General features: G+C 39.9%; 1 protein-coding gene across 1 annotated transcript in view; it reads left to right on the top strand.

The window, feature by feature from the left end:
• The window catches only part of CDK13 (cyclin dependent kinase 13), a 40652-nt gene extending 24803 nt beyond the window's left edge, over positions 1–15849 (top strand). The window contains exons 7-14 of the mRNA XM_053359414.1: positions 2357–2413; positions 5245–5346; positions 5441–5518; positions 6886–7002; positions 8194–8325; positions 9754–9953; positions 11589–12173; positions 13289–15849. Of these exons, the coding sequence (XP_053215389.1) occupies positions 2357–2413; positions 5245–5346; positions 5441–5518; positions 6886–7002; positions 8194–8325; positions 9754–9953; positions 11589–12173; positions 13289–14136 (2119 nt within the window). The 3' untranslated portion in view covers positions 14137–15849. The remainder of the gene's footprint in view (positions 1–2356; positions 2414–5244; positions 5347–5440; positions 5519–6885; positions 7003–8193; positions 8326–9753; positions 9954–11588; positions 12174–13288) is intronic.
• Positions 15850–16723: the final 874 nt, after the last annotated feature.

Consider the following 16723-nt stretch of genomic DNA (forward strand, 5'->3'; position numbering starts at 1 on the left):
GTATTTTGTAATTATCATTAGCTGTAAGGCATTTCAAATGAGCTGGTTCGTCTTTAAGCTTGAGTTTCTGCAGAATGGATCTGGAAAGACAGCAGGACAGGCAGTGGTGGATAAACTTTTTTTGGCAGATGAATATTTTAGTAGTAAGTTGGATGGATACCTTTGGGTATTCAAACAAGATACATAGCTATATGGATTAAACCTGGGGCAATGAATCTGATATGGAATATTTACTTTCCCTTTTCCGCTGGCCAAATTAACTGGTTGACCAATTGCCTGGCATCACAATGCTATCAGGCGATTGTCTTCAGGACTTCAAAGCATCAAACAGGTCTTGGAAAGAGTCTTTAATGGTGCTGGTGGGAGGTAACTTCAAACCTCCTTTCTGCAGGGATTGGCTGTGGGATCAAATTTCCCATGGGGAAACTGGAACCATCTGATGTGGGGTGTTGGGCAAGTGGGTGTGGTTTGGGGAAAACAGACTTGTGGACTAAATGGAGACTTGTGCTGGGCCAAACTGGACCTGCAGACTGGAGGTTACCCCACTCCTGGATTAAAGCAGTGAGCTGTACATGCAGTGGTTGCTTAGATATTTCTCTTCCTTACTCCCTCAAGTCAATTAATTCAAAGAGTTTTACAGTTGTTTCCTCATCTATATAGTGAATTCCGTGTACAATATGGTTGTTGGGAACAAATAGTGATATTGCCTTGGTGCCATGAATGAATGAATGAATGAATGAAACTTTATTTGCATCAGCCACCGGCCATAGCAACAAAAAGCATTGCGATATACACAGAACAAAATAAAAGTCGGTTATATAAAACACGGTTTAGGGTTCTGAATCATCAGTCAAATAGTGGACCTTATTCTGATTGCCCCAGCTAGAAACCTTGCAACCTTTGCAGTCATCTGCGCCTCTTGATCTGCCAGGAGAAACGACACTGTGGCAGTGGTTGTGCGACCCAGAATGACCAATAAAAGAGGCCATGTGTGCAGGCTTCCCAGCTGCAGGCATCTTCAAGACCACGTGAAGCAGGAAATGTGGACCTGACCGCCCTGGCTGCCAATTAGCTTCCAGGCCCAATTCAGAGTGCGGGTTTTGACCTATAAAGCCTTTAATGGCTTAGGACCGCAATACCCGAAGGACCGTTTCTCCCCATATAAACCATCCTGGACTCTTTGTTCATTATCTAAGGCCCTTCTTCACGAGCTGCCTCCATGTGAGATCCAGAGAGTGGCAACACGAGAATGGCCTTTTCTGTAGTGGCTCCCCATTTGTGGAATGCTCTATGTGCATAATACCCGACATGCTATCAGTCCACTACAGTAATAGAGGCATGTTTCTGCATGTGCACAATCTTAAGCATTTGAATGCAGAATAGTGGAACTACAGTGGTACCTCGGGTTACAGACGCTTTAGGTTACAGACTCCGCTAACCCAGAAATAGTACCTCGGGTTAAGAACTTTGCTTCAGGATGAGAACAGAAATCGTGCTCCGGCGGCGCAGCGGCAACAGGAGGCCCCATTAGCTAAAGTGGTGCTTCAGGTTAAGGAGAGTTTCAGGTTAAGAACGGACCTCCAGAACGAATTAAGTTCTTAACCCGAGGTACCACTGTATGTTCTCTGTTCACACAAAGCACCATTTCTGCACATAATGGGATATGCCCATAGAGCTAGGTCAGTGGGTCTTCTGTGTATGCAAAGTTTATTTTTATTTATTTAGAAAAGTTTTATAGCTTAATTTTTAAAACATCTCTTAAGTGGTAGGTATATACATAACATAATACAAATCTCACTGCATGTGAAGTGGAGGGGGCACGAACAGGACCCACTGCTTATAAGACCTCAGAGAGTTGCTGTTGCAATTGGTAAGGAAGTACTGTACAGGTGGCTTACTTGGGGTTTATCTCTATTACTGCTGCACTGTTGTTCTGTAATGTTTTGTTTCTATTACATCATTTACCTGCATTATATATTGTTTTAACTATACAGTATACCACTTTGGGTATGCAAGTTTCAGAGTGGTATGTAAACAACCCACCATGTTATAAAACTTAAAATGACCCATCTGAGGGTTTTTACCGAGGGTCTTGCTGTCATAACGTGAAAGTTGCTTCATAATATTAATAATATTGTATGGAAAACTACCAACTTAGCCATTTAGAACTTTAAGTAGGTTCTTTAAGTATTTCTATCTATTGTGATACATACGCTAAGTTTTAGTTCATAAGCATTAAGATTTGCTACAAATTATTTTTTTCATGCAGGGATTTATATTTTTTTCTGATTTCATTTCCTCACACCCTTTGTTTAGATATTTAAAAATTGCGTAAAATCTTTATTCTTTCCACTAGAGGGCAGATCAAGCTTGCAGATTTTGGGCTTGCTCGGCTGTATAGCTCTGAAGAGAGGTAAGTCTAATACGAAGTCCAAAACTACATGTCAGTTCTTCTTGACAGTGTTTTGAGAAATTCCTCATAAGCAAATTTTAAAAGCCAGGTGAAACGTTTCAAAAAGTTTGGTAATAAAAGTAGCAGAAAATAGTTATAGGGTTGAAATGTGTCCTCTTTTTCCAGGACACGTCCTCTTTTTCACGAGTAGAGTCCTAATAGCGAACCATAGATAAAAGTAGAAGTTGGCAAACATGTTCTCTTTTTTGCTCTTCAAAATATGGCAGCCCTAGTTATTTTCCATGGCTTTAACCCATTTTGCTTATTTCTGTGGTTTTATATCATTTGAATTAATGACTCTTGAATTAAATTCTTGAGCTTTTTTATAGTTTTTATAACAAACACCTCAGTTTGTTAGTTTAGGTCTGATTTGCTGTGTATACCTTTTTTAAATGGATATACTTATGTTTGGAATATATATTATATTATTCCACTCGTATTTAAATTACATCACACAATTATGTTACTTATTGTTAATTTTGGCTTGTTTAACATATACTTTTCAGAATACCACTTCAAGAGAAAAATAAAATGCAAATTATATATTCCTATTTAATCTAAATGGAGAAAGTTGTTCCATAATGCTGTTTACTGATTCTCAAGCCTGTACCTGTATTAGTTCAGTGGCCTTAACTTCATGACCATAGTAAAGCCTCACCTGTGCTGTAACCATTTAGACCAGGCTTCCTCAACCTCGGCCCTCCAGATATTTTGAGACTACAATTCCCATCATCCCTGACCACTGGTCCTGCTAGCTAGGGATCATGGGAGTTGTAGGCCAAAAAAACATCTGAAGGGCAGAGGTTGAGGAAGCCTGATTTAGACTGCAGGTAGGGTGGGGTGCTCATGCAATTGAATGATCCTCCACACAAAACAAACAGCCCTGCAGCAGTGTGCACAACACAGTGTTTGAGTGAAGGGTTCCAGCTAAATCTTTTTAACAGACTTACTTCTTATGAATGTTTTGTGAAGACCTATTCTGTGAGCCCCCTATTCTACCCTGAAGTGGAATATTTAGATACAGATACATAACTATTGCCTCTGTGAGAATTGGGCCTATGCTTTTAAAATTGCTTTCTTCAAATAAGTAGCAAGGGCATAAGGGATCTTATTAAGAAATCTCCATTTTCTGTAGACATATAGTATTTATAGATATAAAATGGAGGTCTTAACCTGGTGGTGGATGCTTATAAAGTCCATTCAGAGCCAGTGAACTTCAAAATGTTTTGGTTTCAAGCCAGTTCAAGATAGGTTTCCTTCTGTGTTTTGAATTGCTTGGGAATTAAGACTTGTATAGTTCGAAACTGAACTGAGAAGATAATAAAATAATTGTGGTTATTTTGAGACAGACAAGTAGTGAAAGGAAACCTGTGATTCTAGTGATGAGCACATTGTTTTTTAAGGGTTTTTTTCAGCTTCTGAGTGGGATCAGGAGAACTGTGAGATGTGTTATCCTCCCACCCCACCCCAGTATTTTGAGTTACTCATAGTAATTCATTTTTTGAGAAAATTCAAATTTGTTTTCTTTTCTTTTTTTTTATAATATTTTTATTAAACAATTTTTATATTAATACAAACAAAACATACATAAACAAACAACAAACAATAAACAGAACAAAAAACAGGTACCATTTCATATCCTAATTTCTTAAACCTTTCTTCCTCGACTTCCTCTTGCCTCCCGTTTCTGTATTCCAAATTCTTATAATTATTCAGCGAATCTTCCCTTATTTTACTATAAATTTATGTTAATCATCCTTATTCTCTTTGTCTTAACCATTACTAATAGTAACCATTTATTTTAGTCCAACATCATTCTAACTGTCATTAATTTTGTAGTATTTCTTTAAATAGTCCTTGAACTTTTTCCATTCTTCTTCCGCCGCTTCTCTTCCCTGGTTTCGGATTCTGCTCGTCATTTCTGCCAAGCCCATGTAGTCCATCACCTTCATCTGCCATTCTTCCAGTGTGGGTAGATCCTGTGTCTTCCAGTACTTTGCAATGAGTATTCTGGCTGCTGTTGTAGCATACATAAAAAAAGTTGTATCTGTCTTTAACACCCCCTGGCCGACAATACCCAAGAGAAAGGCCTCTGGTTTCTTGGGGAAAGTATATTTAAATACCTTTTTCAGTTCATTATAAATCATTTCCCAGAATGCCTTAATCTTCGGGCACGTCCACCAGAGGTGAAAGAATGTACCTTCCTTTTCTTTACATTTCCAACATTTATTATCAGGCAAATGGTAGATCTTTGCAAGCTTGACTGGGGTTATGTACCACCTATAAATCATTTTCATTATATTTTCTCTTAAGGCATTACACGCCGTAAACTTCAACCCGGTGGTCCACAACTTTTCCCAGTCAGCAAACATGATGTTATGACCAATGTCCTGAGCCCATTTAATCATACTTGATTTTACCATTTCATCTTGTGTATTCCATTTCAGCAGCAGATCATACATTTTTGATAAATTCTTAGTACTGGATTCTAACAGTTCAGTCTCTAGTTTTGATTTTTCCACCTGGAAGCCTGTTTTACTGTCCAATTTAAACACTTCATTTATTTGATGATAATGTAACCAATCTCTCACCTTCCCTTTTAGTTTTTCAAAACTCTGCAATCTCAATTTGTCCCCTTCCTTTTCCAAAATTTCCCAATATCTTGGCCATTTCGACTCCATATTTAGCTTTTTAACTGCCTTAGCTTCCATTGGTGATAGCCACCTTGGAGTCTTATTTTCCAGCAAGTCCTTATATCTAACCCAGACACACAAATTTGTTTTCTTTTCCAGTCGACCATATACCAACAAAGTTATCACTTTATGGTACCGTCCTCCTGAACTTTTATTGGGAGAAGAACGATACACACCTGCCATTGATGTCTGGAGCTGCGGGTAAGGCTTTTAATAGGAGCAGAATATTTTGCAACAACAAAGTTGTTAAAATGGTATTGATGAAAATGTTCTGTCTGTTTCTCCTCTCCTCCAGATGTATCCTGGGTGAACTTTTTACTAAAAAACCAATATTTCAAGCAAATCAGGAACTTGCTCAGCTGGAGCTGATAAGGTCAGTTGTCATTTATAATGTTGGGTCTGTAACAGTCCCTCAGAAGCCCACAGTGAAATGTGCAGCTTGGTGTTGTTTAAAATAGTGAAACTGAAGTCCTTTCACAGGAAGGGAGGGCTTTTTTTCCCCTTACACAGGCTGATGCATACTTAGGAAGAAGTAACATTTATTTTTCCTTCTCATGTCCTTTTTTCCCCTCTGCATCTTCTGAGTTAATTAGCTATTTGTGGTGGCAGCAGTAGTCATATTAGCCTTTGCTGCATTTTGAATAGTGAAATGAGTTATTATCCACAGAACATCTTACGTTAGGCCTTCCTAGAGTCCCCAAGTCAGAGGAGTTCTCAATCTTGACTTCTAATACTACGAAATATGGAAGAACATTGATCTTTCTCTGTAAGAGGGCAATTTTCTTTTTCCTCTTGATACAGTACTCATAAAATAAAAGCTGTGCTCCAAAGAATGAGCCACTAGATGTCACCAGAGCATGTTCCAAAAGTGAGGGATGAAATAATGTTTTGTTGTTGTTGTTTTATCTAGCTTAAAATAGCTGCTTGTCCCTTTTGTTGAACATTGAGAATAGATTTGATTCATTTCATTAACATGATGATGAAGACCTGAACCACCTTAAGTGTGATAACTTACAATAGTCCTCACACTTGGGCTTCCCAGAGGCATCAGTCTGGCCAACTGCGAGAACAGTTGGACTAGGTGGGCCACTGGCTCCTCTTATGCTAGCAGATCTTATAGTACTAAAACTGGGCAAAAATACTTGAGATGATTTAGGTTATTATAAAATTTCCCTTTTCCTTCTGTGCTGTAGAAGAATGAGCCTATCACTCATTATGTTTACCTTCTGTTACATCAAAATATATTGGGCATAGCACAGATCAGTCTGTGTCCAAGTATTTCTTCTTGTACCTTGATCCACACATACTCTTGAACGAAACCTCACTGACTTGCCTAGTGGAAAAATATGTAGAAGAGAACAGCTCCTCTGTTTATCTTTTAAAATGCAATAGCTTGATGTAAAGTCAGTGAGTAACCAGAGTTGCCATTTCACCAGTTTCCAACTTGGATAACTTAACTGTACAGTTAACATTAGCTAATAATAACCAATGTTTTGAGTTTCATCAAGTCTCTTCTCCACATCACCTTAATAGGCCTAAAACCAAATGGTCTCTTTGTCATGGGATATTCTTATCTGCCAAGTTCATTATCTTTGTATTTCTCTTCAGTTGCTTTACTTAAGTTTATAAGGTTCCAGGCTAAGGGAAATAGTCATCACATTCTCATTTTGATTTAGTATTTTTTACTTGTACCTTTTAACCTTAATATCTACATGCATTCATTCAATGTTTTTCATACAGCCGCATATGTGGGAGTCCTTGTCCTGCAGTATGGCCTGATGTGATAAAACTGGCATATTTCAACACCATGAAACCAAAGAAGCAGTATCGTAGAAGACTAAGAGAAGAATTTGCTTTGTAAGGAATGACCTACTAATTCTGGTTTTTTTCCATCATTGATTTTGTTGAGTCAGAATTTGGCTTCTGTTTTGTCAAGCTATTAAAACTGTGCTCTCAATATTCCCTTGATGTGTCTGCAATTGGTACAGTTCATAAAATCGTGAATGCTGGTCTGTTGTTTTTCATGGATTCTACCCTCCAGTATACGGAGTGTGTGCCTGTGCAGATCCATCAATCTTTATATCCATTAACTCTAGCCAGGGAGCTGGTACTCATGCCCCTTTTCTCAAGGGGAGATTTTTAAAAATTATGTGCATGCTTTTAAAACTTATGGAAGGATTCTTAAAATTTCATTTTATTCAGTTACTTTGGAACTCCCCATAACTTCCAAAGCAAGGATATTATAGATAGAAAGAGTTTTCCATTCAGCTGGCTTCAATTTTGAACTGTTCTTTTAGTTACTGTGTGTCAGCTGAATGGATAAGCCAGCAGGGCTATCCAGCTTTTCCATACTGACACAGCAGACATAGGTGAGGTATGGCAAGCACATAGAATGCTACAGGTGGGCTCCATTGGCACGCTGCTTAAAATGGTCCTAACATATTAAGAAAATTAGGCAAAAACTTTTATCCCCAACATCTAGTTTATATTGCGGGAAACAATCATGAGAACTCTCACATGCTATCTAAGGCTTATTCGTTTTTTCTAGTGGTCCCACTTCTGTGCAATCTCCATGTTTGGAAATATGACACCTGTTTTAATACCTGCCTCTCCTGATGCTGTTGAAGACACAGGAATTCTTTTTGTAAACTGCTTTCATGTTTATGAAATATGGTCATGTGCTTATACCTTATGTGCTGTAAATTGCAGTTGTGCCTAAGTTTGTTAAATTTCTAAGATGCTTTGAATTTGCTCTTCTGAACCCAGTTGACTTTGAAATATCCTGTTTTTGTAGTTGCATTCTTTGTTTTTCTGCAAATCTGGGAACTGCCACTGAAAAGCAGCATATAAATGGAAATAAATTATAAGCCTATGCTGTCAAAGGGAATTGCCTTGAATTTGCCCTGAAGTCTATAGCATGGAGTACTAATTGTACAGTAAATTATAAAACTAAGTTCACCAAGCCAGTAAGTTAGAAGAGGTGGTTGAAAACATACAAAATTGAACTCTTGATGAGAAATTACATCACTTTATTCATTTTCTTGACAGTATTCCCGCAGCTGCACTAGATCTCTTTGATTACATGCTTGCTTTGGATCCCAGCAAGCGCTGCACAGCTGAACAGGCACTTCAGTGTGAATTTCTGAGAGATGTGGACCCTTCAAAGATGCCTCCACCAGAGTAAGTACCCCTCTCTAGAGTTCATTTGCTACAGAAACAAGATTTTAATACTTCAGTTCTACTAGCAGGTGTCCTGTGATGCACGTTTTCAGTTTTTCTGCAACTGGGTGTGTGTATAAAATACATTATGAGCATACTGTTGGAATGATGCTTCTAAACTTCATAAAACTTCCAGCATTTAATGGCTCTACAAGTAAGGAGCGTAGCTTTGGTATACAGTTGACCCACAACTTACCTGCCTCTAATTTGTGCAAGTTCACTTGTTAACACTCTTGGCCGATCAAAATAAAACAAAAGTGTGTGTATCGGGGTGTGGGGGGGGGGAATAGTGGCAATCTCACCTGCCATTGTACACACTTTGGGCAAGCATTTGGAGGTGCAGGGAGAGTATGTTTTGACTATGTGTCATTTTGGCCTTCGGCACTGTCCCTAGAACATAACTCCCGTATAAGTGGAGACTGCAATACCTGAAGGACCACCTCTGCCCATGCAAACCACGACTCTGTGTTCAACACCTGAGGCCCTTCTTCATGTGCCTCCTCCACGTGAGGTCTGGAGGGTGGCAACACGAGAATGGGCCTTTTCTGTAGTGGCTCCCTGTTTGTGGAATGCTCTCTCCAGGGAGGTGAATAATTTCCTCTTCAATCAGGCCTTCTGCTAATTAATATTCTACAGACTTATAAATGTTTCTGTGGGAAAGGACGGTTATTGGTTTGCTGTTTTACTTGTTTATATCCTGCGTTTTATTCTGCGGGGGGAGGGACGGACCCTATGACTTCCTGTGAACAAGCAGGTTCATTCTTGAAGCCAAGGTTTGTTCTTGGCTTAGTCCTTGTAGAAATAAACTATAAGTGTGTGTTTGTATGTAATACAAAGCCTGTTGCTCTGTGGTTTGTTTCTCAGTTTCCGTTGAGGTAGAGTGAAGAGAGCTTGATTTGAGCAGTTGACATGAGTATGCTTCATATGTACAAGACTTCACATGCTTACTGTTGCATGTGAATGGGGCCAGTGTGCTTCTTCTGCACACATGATGGAGAAAAGAACAAACTTGAAAAGATAATGTACATCCACACCCCCCTTTTGTTAACTCAAAATAATTTTGGCTACATCTAATGTATGAGGAACACGACCATAAACATCTGCCTAAATGAGAAAGGTCAGCTGAGCTTGGCACCAAGATACCTCACATAGCTATTGAGTGGTGGAATTCATACCTCGTATCTTATTGCTGCAAAGCTCCTTAACAGCAAGTATTATCCTGTGTTGAACAGTTTTATTCTTGGTTTTTGTTAAGAAATGAAGGACACTGCAAAGTGGTGCCACAAGTGCCCTTGGATGTTTTTGTTTCGGGTATGAGGTCTTATTGACTCATCACTAAATCTCAGATGTTATGATCCTTTCTGAAGTGATGATTTTTTTTTTTTACAGCCTTCCTTTATGGCAGGATTGCCATGAGCTGTGGAGTAAGAAGCGCAGAAGGCAAAAGCAGATGGGCCTGACCGATGATGCAACTAAAATTCCAAGAAAGGATTTGTCCTTGGGAATGGATGACAGCAGAGCCAACACACCCCAAGGCCTGCAGACCTCTTCTCAACTGAAAATGCAAGGCAGTTCTAACATAGCACTTGGTCAGTAATTTCTTGTTTAAATTCATGTACAGTTTCCCAAACAAATCTGCAGGGCAGTGAAATTTAACTTAGGGTTTTGTAACAGTCTTTCTACAGGCAACCTGTGTATGTGCAGTCACATTCAGCTTAGTATATTTCTGTTGTAAGACAAATGTGGGTATATCCCATTGACTTCATGTTAACATGCTGCAGGAACTGACACCTTTGTAAAGAAGCTGCTTGTCACCAGATAACTTGAATGTGTCTGCATCTAATGCAGGGGTCGGCAAGGTTTACCTCGCCTGGGCTGGTTTACTCCTGCGGAGATCGCTCCGTGGGCTGGATCGCGTCTGCACAGATGCGATTTCCGGCACCGCAGAAGCCAGTCCCTGCTCCATGCTGTGCGGGGTTTAGCACGGGGGCTTGCCAGGTGGGCGGCTTGGTTCAGGGGTGGCTCGTGGGCCGTTTAAACGATCCTCATGGGCCGCTTGTGGCCCATGGGCTGCAGGTTGCCAACCCCTGATCTAATGTCTTGGCTTCATTATCAGATTTGCCCAGTCAGCCTTGAAAATAATCAAGAGGAAAGGAAGATTGTTCGCCTTACCTTTTATTGTTGCAGCCCATAAGGGAGAACAACAATTGACATATTTTTGTGCCAGACACAGAGAGCTGATCCCTTAGGAATTTATTGTCCCTCTTCTTTGCCACTGGAGTATTTATCTATTTTATTTATCTATTGCATTTATATACTACCTTTTTCTTCCAAGGAGCTGAAGATGGTGTACATGGTCCTCATTTCATCCTCACAACATCCCTGTGAGGTAGCTTAGCCTAAGAGATGCTGACTGGCCCAAGGGAGCTTTATGGCTGAGTAGGGTTTTGGACCCTGGTCTCACAGGTCATGGTCCAACACTAACCATTACTCCACGCTGGCTCAGAGTGTAGATCATGCTGAATATGCATATTATCTTCTAGCAGAGAAGAGGGCTTACACAAAATGGCGGTTGGCTCTGCATAGTCACCTGGTGGCAACAAGTAATTTTTTAAGCTTCTATCTTGAGAATGTGTTTGTATGTGCACATTCAACCACCCACCATAACCTTTCTGGGCTATTCCATGATTTCTTGCCCTCATGTCCTTTATGTTCAGTGACAGGTAGACGCAGCAAGCTGAACAAGAGGTAAGGTCATTAAGGATAGGGAAGTGTGGTTTTGCAACCAGACAACTAGGAATGTTTAGGAAATGGTGAGAGAAAACCATTCAAGCATGTTTTCCTTTGTATGACAAAATTTATTTTCAGATTATGTGGTCATTTTGCTGAGATAGTACCTTTTCCCAAGTGTAATGTACAAATTCATTTAATTTTTCTTGTTGAAAAACCCATCTGTGCTGGTGAATGCAAATATACACCTGATTTATGAGCTTCAGGTATAATAGGAAGAGAGTGAAAACTTAGAACAATTACTGTTCTGTGAGTTTGGATATAAAAGGAAAACAGAAACTTTCATTCTCTTCCTCTCTAGAGTGTGTGTGGGATGCTCATTATGATATTCTAAGCCAAGGTTTAGGTAAACATCTGAACAGTCATTGTCAATTAATTTTGCTTTGGTCCTTACCTATGGTCATATTAAACACCTGTTTTTGTTTTGTTTTCAGTGAAAGGAGGCAGTGGACAGCCACTAAATCAAAATGAAGTGGCCATTCTCCTAAACCTGCTTCAGTCTAAATCCAGTATTAGCATGGCACAATTTGCTCAAGTGCTGAATATTAAGGTGAATCCTGAGACTGAGCAACAGCTGAATAAAATAAACCTTCCAGCTGGCATTTTGGAAGCAGGAGAAAAACAGACTGAGCAGGAGCAGGAGCAGCAGCAGCAGCAGCAGCAGCAGCAGCTCCCACTGCCTCTCTCACCGGACCAGGAGCCTTTAAAACAAACTGCAGCCTCTTTGCCTCCTGCGCAGCCAGCTCAACTGACCCAAGCAAAGGTTGACACTGAGGTCACTCAAGCAGCTGTGCAGAGTGCGTTCACAGTTTTGCTATCTCAGCTACTAAAGACTCAGCAAGTGAAGCAAAAAGAAAACTTGTTAGAAGAAAAGGAGAATGGATCAGGAAATGAGATGCTATTACACCCCAGGCAACCTCCAGAGCCAAGTACGCCTGCGTCTGGTGGCACCTGGGAAGATGCAGAATCGCCAGTATCCATTTATCCCCATCTTATCAAATCATTATATGCACATGCAGGTAGGAGAGAATGTCTTTACTTGTTATGTGTGTTTTCTGCTGCTACTCCTGTCAAAAGTGGGTAAATAGTACAGTATTCTATAATGAAAATGGTCTGACATAGGCCCTTGTAGTAGAAGCTCATTATTGCAGTATAACAGCATAAAATTGGGACCTGGCAATGTAACCTTTACAAACGGAGGCTGGAATCCAGGGAGTTGTACTTTTACAGTGGGTTGTTGTTTTTTTTACTTTGCAATATGGCATAGGGGCTTATTCCATAAGCTTTTGACACACTTCTCACTTTCAAAAATGGTTTGGCATGCAGCATGGGGGGGGGCTGTGGCTCATGTCCTGACAAACCTTTGGCCTGCAAATATCTTTTGATACTAGCCTGGGTGTAGTTGGATCTGTTCCAGTCAGTGTAGTCAAAATTCACTGCCACATGAATAACAAGGTATACAAATATTGAGAGTATATTAAAATAGAGCAAAGTGATGTTTCATATTCACTCATTAGATGCGCTTATGGGACATGGGTGGCACAATCCGCATCATGGGGTGAGCTCCCGTTGCCCTGTCCCAGCTTCTGCCAGCCTAGCAGTTCGAAAATACACCAGTGCAAGTAGATAAATAGGTACTGCTGCAGCAGGAAGGTAAACAGCATTTCCGTATGCTCTGGCTTCCTTCACGGTGTTCCATTGCACCAGAAGCGGTTTAGTCATGCTGGCCACATGACCCAGAAAGCTGTCTGTGGACAAAGACCAGCTCCCTCGGCCTGAAGTGAGATGAGCACCACACCCCATAGTCACCTTTGACTAGACCTAACCAACCCTTTAACTTGCGTGGTATTCATTTTCTTGCTCCAGTGTTTGAGAAGGTCACTTACTTTGCTCCAGACAAAGTAATACTTTCTTTCCAATGGAATCAATGAGGCTTTAACTTAAGTCCCATTGATTTTAATGTGACTACAGCATGACAGAATTCTCCAGCCTCTGATTGACATGCTGTAGGAAATGTACGTATGTCTTTCTGTGATCAAACTTAAGACATTCAACAACGTACTCTTAATTTGTTGTTTGATGAACCAATACGTGGTTACAGATCTCATTCTGAATTCTTTAAACATCCATTTAGGACAAGAGGACTTGGTCAGGCAACCTGAGATGAGACCCCAGACGCCAGAGGAACGACCTCGTATCTTGCCCCCAGACCAGCGCCCCCCTGAGCCACCAGAACCACCACCTGTCACTGAAGAAGATCTTGATTATCGGACAGCGAACCAAAACCTGTCTTCACTTAGTAGCTCTTCAGGGATGGATCCTCATGCTGGAGTGAAAGCAGCTCTTCTACAGCTGCTTGCTCACCATCAGGCTCAAACAACGGAGAAACCAGCAACATCTAGTATGGATTTCCAGTCAAGAGACTCTTTTGTAGCAGGTCCAGATTATAAGGATAGTTTTGGGTCATCTACATTCTCCTCTGCTCATTACAGCAGTAGTGATGGAATAGGAAGTGGATCATCTGGGACACTAGAAAGGGGAAACTTCATTGGAAATTCAGATGTTCAACCCTTGGAGACCTACAGTACTGCTTCATCTCACTCTAGTGGTGCCCCTCCGCCTCCTGCCTTTTCAGAACCATTTCATAGCTCAGTAACTGGTTATGGAGACATTTACCTCAACACTGGTCCCATGCTATTTAGTGGTGATAAGGACCATAGATTTGAATATAGCCATGGTCCCATCACAGTTCTGGGTAACAGTGGTGACACATGCACAGGGTCTGAAAGTACTCATTCCTTGTCCTCAAAGACACAGAACTATAGCTATGGAAGTAATTTACAAGAACCCCCTGGCAGTGTTAGCCACATGCATGGACAAACGTGGACTTCTCCTGCCCAAGGACCTGGATATTCACAAGGATACAGGGGACACATTAGCACATCCAGTGTCAGAGGACGAGGCAGAGGATTGCCATATTGAGCATCTGTTTCTTTCTTTTTCCCTCAGGCACATCGTTTTTACCTGGAAAGACTTCGTAGCTGTGATTTCAAAGCAGCAATCCAATAGACTTGAATAATGTTAATTCAACAGCTTTATTTTTATGTGGAAAAGGGTCTTGCATACAATAAGAAATTGCTTACAATTCATGCTGTTCTGAGAACCAGATAATTGATTGTACATCTTTGCAAATTCTAGCTATAAATTTTATATTTTGGCAGTTAAGTCGATGCTAAATTTAGGGACATCAGCTTTTTATGGCACATTGTCAGATCTGAACTATGCACACACTTGTGCTTTTTTTTGTAAGTTTGGACCAACTTTTATGTAAAAATTTTACAACAATCAAAGCAGGGCACTGATTTATTTGGTATTTCTTTTTACAAAACTACCTTTTAGTCAAAAAGTCACTGTCAGTCTTTGCACTGCTTTCAGTGTTATCTGTGGAAGGAGTTCTTTGTGCTCATTTCAGACAATAAAACACAGTCTTTCTTGATATAACAGTTTTATACATATTTGGGCATCGATTTGATTTACTTTCAAAGTCATTCGTCCAGTAAAATATCCTGTCCATCTTCCCAGCGTTTGTATAAAATCTGTTTTACTTGAATGGTAAGTGCCTTAACAATGTAAGCTTAAGGTCTGAAGAACATTTCATTAAATTCAAAAGGCTGTTGGAAGGTACTTTGTAGTTTGATACAAATATTTAATATTTACACTACATTCAGAGTAAATTATGGACAAGGGGAATAGATGGCATTCTTTATGGGATTCTTACAAGCAGTTAGAAAAGTCAAATTAGAAAAACTTTCTCTTTCCCAAATTACAACTATCCCCTTAATGAATTAAGTGAAGAAAATTGAGAATGTATGGACAGTAATGAAGAAAGGTAGGTTTCCTTCCATTTTCTGTAAGAGCTCTTATTCTAATTCCTTTACCAAATAAAAGTTAGTGTCCTGTTTTATTCAAAATAGTCTTTTTATTAAAAAAACAACAGAATAGCATATTGTTATATCAAATTAACAATAACTAGTTTTGTGTTGGAAAACTGACACCTGCTTTTTTCCACATAATTTGCTGCAGAATGTAACCAAAGTTACATAACCAGCATTTAATGCAATGAAATTAATAGGCAGTTAAGACTTATGAAAACTGGGACTGTGCCAACCAATTCTGTATTAAACTATTCCACTAACTTGCTACTTGATTTGAATCTGTTTTGAAATTTCATCACATGTTCAGTCTAAAAGCAAAAGATGGTTCAAGGAAGTACCACTCTGGCTCCAAAGATGATGATTTCCAGCAATATAAAATTGTTCTGTGAGAATGAGACTCAGCCAGGAGACTGGCTAGGCTTTCTGTGTACTGAAATGTTTTTAAATGACCATATTGGAAAAACAGTTCCCAACTGATTATCCAGTTGATAAGTTAGTGCACATGTAGCTATTTTCTAAATATGTAATGTTTCTATGAACAAAATTACAAATGTAGTCTTGTCAGCTGTGACTTGAATCTTTTAGAAGCAAACCTAACATTGTCTGCTTCAAATTCTTGACTTAAGTGAATATTGCATTGTAGGGTGTCAAATTTGTTGGAACTCCCCTGTAAATATGACATTGGTCATCTGCAGTATCGTTTAGAGAATCCTGACTGAAAATAAAAGCAGCTAAACTGGAAGAAAATACTTAAGCTTAACAGCTTGTGTTGACGCATTTCATATAGAAGATGCTGGGTTTGGAACACATCTTCCTCAATAATTCAGTTTAGTAAAGGCCTGCTCAAAAGTGAGTAAAAACAGCAATAGCGCTATGCTAAAACTTTTAATTACCGTATTTTTCGCTCTATAACACGCACCCGACCATAACATGCACGTAGTTTTTAGAGGAGGAAAATCCGTAGGCATGCCACCCGTAGGCATTCCCTCCATAACACGCACAGACATTTCCCCTTACTTTCTAGGAGGAAAAAAGTGAGTGTTATGGTGCAAAAAATACGGTAGTTAGTATCCTACCTCTTCCCACAGTTTCCATTCATGCACAATCCAGGAAAATAAAGACTGGTTCAGGTCCAGTTCTCTGGATTTCATTTTCTGATTGTAATTTCTGGCGCTGCATTGGAGCCCATTCCAAGTGGCTTCCTGCCTTGGAGAATACTTTCCTTTGGGCATGTGGAAGAAAGAAGGGGCTCCAGTCTAGGCAGAACCCATGGCTTTTTAAGCTCCCTAGAACATCTTGTCCACCCCACTTAATGCTACAGAGCCAAAGGGGAATCTATACTGGCAGTTTCAAAACTTGGGTAATACTTGGGCTTGTGGATGTTGCTGGACTACAACTTCCATCATCTGTAACCACAAGCCATAATGGCTTGAGGTAATGGGAATTGGAGTTCAACATTTGGAAGGCTATAGGTTCCTACACCCTGTTATAAATACATGTTTGAATCAAACTGTTCTGATGTTCCCAAAATCCTGCAAACATGGACAAAGGCCAGCCTCTCCAAGTCAAGGGTTCAATGGCTTCTTGATGTTGGCATGCTCTTTTGAATATTCCATAAATCTGATGGAATCTGC

This window comes from Podarcis raffonei, chromosome 12 (assembly GCF_027172205.1).
Source record: "Podarcis raffonei isolate rPodRaf1 chromosome 12, rPodRaf1.pri, whole genome shotgun sequence".
Classification (NCBI taxonomy): domain Eukaryota; kingdom Metazoa; phylum Chordata; class Lepidosauria; order Squamata; family Lacertidae; genus Podarcis; species Podarcis raffonei.